Raw genomic sequence first — 6,582 nt, 5'->3', positions numbered from 1 at the left:
TCTATCCATCCACCCACCCACCCACCCATCTATCCGTCCACCCATCCATCCATCCATCCATCAATCTTTAAGGTCTAAAACATTCAAACTTCAAGGCTTTTAAACAATGAGTTTGTCTATTTATCATTCATTCTATCGTTCAATCATTCTTTATCACTGCTCAAATGTAACATTGCTTCTCTAAAATTTACATTTAAAATTACAGTTATATCACTGTTTGCATTCATATGTAAAAGTAAAATATTAACATTCTGTGCAATACCTCCTGAGTTCCACAGGAGAAAGAAAATCATACAGGTCTGGAATAATATAAGAGTGAGTACTTTTTCACTGGACCTATGCCTGAAATTTGAGTCGTGAGACGTTTATATAAATTTTTGCTGAGATATACTGAAGTCAGTTGATTCGCACATATTGCATTGAACAGAATGTTCTTTGAGCATAACACCACAATTCTGCAAGTTCACATAAAAAAACAAAAAACAAAAGCCTCCCTTGCCATTTTATTTCAGCAGATGCTGCATCACACAGTGACAATGATGAAAGGTAGATAAAAGGCAGAGATTCCAAAGCAGAGTTGATTTGTGATGAGTAGGATGAGTGGGCCTGCTTTTGATGGGGCGGACTGGCCGACCAAATTCCTTACCGGTGAAACACATCCCTTATTAAAGCAGTCTGAGACTGCGGAGGCCAGACACATCTGCTCCAGCAGACCTACAGCCCTGGGAGGGGAGGAGAGTTAGAGGGAGGGAGAGAGGCTGGAAAATGTGAGCAGTAGAAAACAAAATGCTTTGGGGGTGTTTTTTTTCTTCTTTTTTTCGAGAGGGGGGAATGGCGATGAGAGGAGATAGGATCGCAGAGGTCGAAGTGGAAGGTATTACAAGTCTCTGAGTCTTATCTGGGGCCTGTTTGCTGGGTAAAAGCTTTCAGGTGTAGCACCCTTTCAACATAGATCCGACTGTGCCTGGCAGGGGGATTGGCAGCACTTTAGAGTGAGGCCCGGATTTCTGAAGAGCACAGGTCTGTTGGATCTGCTGTCCTTTTGGAGTGAAAAAAAAAAGGTTTTAAGATACATGTATCAGATGGTAATACCACTTTGAGAATAGTAATTAGCTAGAAACTCCTACATCATATTGTTTTTGTGTGCAAAGTGTGTGCACACAGCTGCACAGCAGAGGCAATAATCACTTTAATAATAAAAATAAAAAAAAGTGTTCTAGTCCAGTGATTTTAATAAACAATTGTTTTTTATTACCTGGATGATTTAGATATGAATCTATACAGACACTTTAATAAATTATATTAAATAAATGCTTTCCATTTAAATTCTCATGTAGTCTCATTAAAAAGTCTGATTTATTTGATGGAATCAGTTTGATCAGATGGTTCAAATGTGAGTGTAGCAGTTAAAAATGATTTGCTGATGTTTTTGAGTCTCTATGCCTTTTTTTGTAGAAAAATGTTTAGCTGTTTTAGTTGTTGTTTATTGCCCTCTTTAGCCACTTTTAGCTGCTCTTTGTAAGCAGCTTGTAGCTAACCTCTTTTAATGGCAGCTTGACTGTAGTTTAATATTAGATCACACTGAAAAAAAAAATAGTGTAGAAACAATTTTCAGTGAAACATTGCTAGTAAATTTCACAGAAAATACAAAAAGTGACAAACTGAATTAAACATGAAAATTTGAAGTAGAAAAACAACTAGTATTTTCTGTCAAACATGGAATCAACAATCTTGAAATATATATATTTTTAATAGTGTAGTAACCTGTAGTTATGGAAGCAATTACAAAATAATTTCTTCAACACTGATACCATAGTACTTTTTATGAATAAGATGGTACTGGATGATTGTTATATTCATATGCCATGGTATTTACTTATAAAGGTAATATAAAGGCATTTCTGAGTTACATTTGAGTACTGTGGTACTATGGTAAAAGAAAAAAAAGTTAATACCATGGCACGTTTTTTAAGTGAAATGGAATGTATTATGAGATAAAGGCTGCAAGATGGATAGCACAATCTCTGCCATTGAATTCCTTTTCAGTGACCACATGACCATATAATGGCCTCAGCTAAAACGATTGCAGAAAATGATTGCATCAGGATCTGTGTTTACACTGACTGAAGAATGCCATATCCAGATCAAATGTTGTTTGTGCTGTAACTGTTGAGTATGTGCAGATAATCTGTGTGTCATTAATGTATCAGGCTAAGCTCTGTGTGTAGTTAATGTGCAGCGCTGCGTAGTCTCCTTCTGTGTTCTTAAATATGTAACCTGGCATTTCCTCCCGTAGCCGAGAGCTCCTCTGCTTTTTTGTGTTTTCCCCTTCTTTCTTGTGTCCCACAGTACTTTCATTTGGGACTGCATTTTGCATTCACACATGCACACTTTTTTTCTTCTTCTAGCTAATAATTGTGTTAGATAGTGAAGAGCTCAGGTCTATTTTATTCAACATCACTGATATGCCTACAGTACATGAAGAGAAGCTCGGTTACATGAAGAGAAGCTCGGTTGGACCCCAAATTTCCTCTGAAACCAACTCTTCTTTTCTGATTTCCTCTTATTTTTTCTCGTCTTGTCTTAAAGGAACACTCCACTATTTTTGAAAATAGGCTCATTTTCCAACTCCCCTAGAGTTAAACAGTTGAGTTTTACCGTTTTCGAATCCATTCAGCCGATCTCCGGGTCTGGCGGTAGCACTTTTAGCTTAATCAGATTCAATGATCTATGCTAACAGACAGCTAAAAGTGCTACCGCCAGACCCGGAGATCGGCTGAATGGATTCGAAAACGGTAAAACTCAACTGTTTAACTCTAGGGGAGTTGGAAAATGAGCCTATTTTCAAAAATAGCGGAGTGTTCCTTTAACCTTCTTTTTTTTGTCTCATCTCATCTTGTTTCATATCTTCTAAACTCTTCCCTCTTCTTTCCCCTCATCTTGTCTAGTCTTTTCTCCTTCATCTTGTTTAATTTATTCTTGTCTTACTTTCTTTGCCTCATCTCATTTGTTCTCTACTCTTTTTCTCATTGTCTCTTTTCACCTCATTTATTTCACCTCACTTATTCTCATTTTATCGAATCTCTTCAGTTTTCATATCTAACATCACCTCTTCTCACTTCTCAACTCATCTGAATTGCCTTCCTATCTTGTTTCCTCTCCTTGTTTTTCTCATCATCTGTATCCACTTGTCCCTTCTTCTCTTCTTGTCTCATATAATTTTGTTTGATCTATTTTCTGGTCTTATTTTTTCTCATATTGTCTCATATTGCATTACCTCATCTTGTCTTGGTTCTGCTCCTTTCATTTCTCATCTTCTCTCCAAATGTCTCATCTTAACTCATCTAAAGCATTCTCTTCTTGTCTCTTCTCATCTCATCTAATCTCTTCTTTCCTTTCATTTTCTCTCTACATGTCATATTGTCCCATCTCCCTCTTCCCTCATTTCTCAACTTGTCTCATCTAATCTTTTCCCTTCTATTCTCATTTAGTCTTATCTTGCCTTGCTTCCTCTCATCTTGTCTCCTCTCCTTTTCTTCTTCTTTTCTCATCTCATTTATTTTCCTCGTCTCATCTTGTCTCCTCCTTATATAATCTCATAATCTCACTTTATCTCGCTCTTTGCTAATCACCTCTCAATTTATCTCACCTGGTCTCCTCTTGTCCCTTCCCCTTTCTTATATTGTTTCACCTTGCATTGCCTTCTCTTATCTTGTCTCATCTTCTCTCCCTTTTCTTCTCTCTTTTCTCATCTCATTTATTCTCCTTGTCCTCATCTCATGTAGTCTTCTCTCATCTCATTTTGTTTTAGCCCGTCTCTCCTTGTGTGGTTGCAGTTGTCAGTTCTGCATTGGTTTGGTCGTCTTGGCCCTGTGTTTGAGGTTAGAGACAGATGACCGAAATACAAGCATGATGAGAAAGGAGAGGACATCTGACAGCAAAAGTGGATGGCATAGCAAAGACAGCCTATGGGAGGTGGAAAAAAATAGCACACATTTTCATAACTTTCAGCCACAGAAGGATTACAGTGGAGCCCGATGCCTGATGGGAAATTCCAGCAGCATCAGATTTATCCAGACTAGCTTCAAGGAGGGTGGCGGACAGGCCCTGCTTATTCATTCCTAATTCTGTCATTACCATAACTGCTGACAGCTCTGTGTTTTGTTCGTACTGTACACACAAACCACATTTTCCCAGGCTCCATGCTCAGAGTTACGGTATACTGTGTAATATCTTTGGCTGCAACTCCAAGGGCAATAACGTAATGCTTCTCACAGGCCCACTCAGGCTCTTAATGATGGAGAGGGGCTTGTGGCCTGTCAACAAAGTGTGTCAGGCTCTGAATGGATGAGTTTAACTGCTTCTCAAAGTTTTGTGGCTCTGCCAAGCAGTGGACACACTAGAGTGAGTTTTACAGCTCAGCTGACCTGCCACCGAGGGAGCAAGAGACCCCGTGACATGGCGAGACCGGCCTGTGTGCGTATATGCACCAACCACAAAACCCTGGAGAGGGTTCGCTTGTGTTTCGGTGGAGTGGTTGTGAAGCGGAATGCAGGTTCACTTCAGGGATCGTGCACGTCGGTGTGTGTATAAGGGGGCGGTCCAGCTGACCTGGAAAGAGACAGATGGGAAAAAGGCACCACAGAGGCCTTCTGCAAACAACATGTGGAAAGGCTTTGGCCTCTAATGTAGCGTGGAGCGTTTATGTACTGCATGCAGACCGCTCTGCTGTCCATCAGAGAGAAGAAGCTTCGGCGCTCGCAACTACGCCCGCGGTCGAGACGACCTCATCTTCTGCTTCCTGCTTTCTCTTAATCTTACCGACCCCCAGTCGGAGAAAAAGACTCCCTTAGGGCCGTTGCCTCAGTAGCTCCGCGTCAGCTGTTCAGTGTGCGGAAGTGCTTACCCACAATCCTCCCTGAGCAGGTGGCCCTTAACAGGCCGCTTTGTTTTCCTGTGTCTTGCCAAAGGAAGCTGAAGGCAGAGGGAAGGAGAAGCTTGTGAAAATTAATTTCTTTTTTTTCTTCTGGTTTCACATCTTGGCGCTCAGCTCTTGGCTCTTGCTGGCCCAAACGTATATGAAGCATTCACGGGCTCCAAAATAGGATTTCCTGCACTTGTGTATATTTCACATATTTCTCAGGGTCCAAGGAAAAACTAGAAGCTCAATTTGCACTCTGTGGAGAAATACAAAGCGGGTCCATAGGGACGTGGGAATAAACGTTTTGCAAGTGTGGCCAGTTTACTTAATCTTTAATACACTCCACACACTTTTCTCACATTCTCATTGACCCCTTTGTGATCCCACAAGATGTAAGAAGAGTTTTACAACCCCTCATTCGGTCAGTAGGAAAATTTGGTATCTTTCTGTAAACGACTTCCTGAACTCTCTCTGATGTCTATCTCGTATCTCCTCAGCTCAGTGCAGCTGGCTCTATTTTGCTCCCAGAGCTGCTTGTTTCGGTCTCAGAGCCAGTGAGCAATTATGTCCAATTAGCCTTTACAATCCAGTGTTGCTTCTGATGATCTCATGGATAAATGCCATGTGGATAAAGAGAGGAGATTAGGCTGCACATTGAAAGGATAGCTGGACGGAACAGGCTTCAAAGAGATCAGGCTGGTGCTGTCCTCTCAACACCTGGCTAGATAACGGATGAAGGACACCATAAGGAGACACCAAGGACAATGCTGAGAACAACTGGCACAGGACTGCAGCGACTAGCCTTGAACTACTAACCAATGTGCATTTTCCCAGGTTAAATAGAACTTAAGCTGTGTTTATTTCAAATGTGGCATGCTGTCCATTATTGTAGTAAATAATTTTCAACTTGTCCCTCAGTTTGTAAAAACGTAAAAACATACAGCAATGCATTTACAATAGAAGTCTATGGGACAAGTAAGTGTGAATGAATGTATAAAGTAATAGAACAGTCACTTTGTGCCTTATTTACTAATACTTTGGAAAATGTGTTTATATACGCAGAAAAAGTTTATATACTGTAGACTTAGACTAAACATGGTCATTTGTCAGTTCTCCACATGCAGACTGCATTTTGTCATTTTTATTTATACTTAATCAGATATAATTAATACTTTTGTTAATACTTTTAATACCTTTGTACACACTACTGTTCAAAAACTGCACTTAAACACATTGGCTTAAAATTGCACTTAAAACAGTTTCTAAGGCCACCGCGAGTATGTGATTTTTGCATACATACTGTAACCACACTATGTGGGTGGGTAAGTTTCCTTTAAAATATCTAAATCTTTAAAACATCTGATCTCTCTATTTTTCACTTTTTTACATTATTCACTGTAAAACAATTTTAGCAGTATAGATTGTTCATAATCAATTTTGAGAGTTATTTACTAATACTTTGGAAAATGTGTTTATATACGCAGAAAAAGTTTATATACTGTAGACTTAGACTAAACATGGTCATTTGTCAGTTCTCCACATGCAGACTGCATTTTGTCATTTTTATTTATACTTAATCAGATATAATTAATACTTTTGTTAATACTTTTAATACCTTTGTACACACTACTGTTCAAAAACTGCACTTAAACACATTGGCT

At 39.4% G+C, this 6,582-nt stretch overlaps 1 protein-coding gene across 1 annotated transcript in view; it reads left to right on the top strand.

Annotated features, from left to right (window-relative positions):
* LOC107714523 (cell adhesion molecule-related/down-regulated by oncogenes-like) overlaps positions 1-4,593 on the top strand; it is a 45,756-nt gene extending 41,163 nt beyond the window's left edge. The window contains exon 17 of the mRNA XM_016520375.1: positions 4,278-4,593. Within this exon, the coding sequence (XP_016375861.1) occupies positions 4,278-4,593 (316 nt within the window). The remainder of the gene's footprint in view (positions 1-4,277) is intronic.
* Positions 4,594-6,582: the final 1,989 nt, after the last annotated feature.

Source organism: Sinocyclocheilus rhinocerous, unplaced genomic scaffold (assembly GCF_001515625.1).
Source record: "Sinocyclocheilus rhinocerous isolate Xijiao unplaced genomic scaffold, SAMN03320098_v1.1 scaffold809, whole genome shotgun sequence".
NCBI lineage: Eukaryota > Metazoa > Chordata > Actinopteri > Cypriniformes > Cyprinidae > Sinocyclocheilus > Sinocyclocheilus rhinocerous.
The sequence above is the reverse complement of the archived record's forward strand: the minus strand, read 5'-3'. Positions and strand labels throughout refer to the sequence as shown.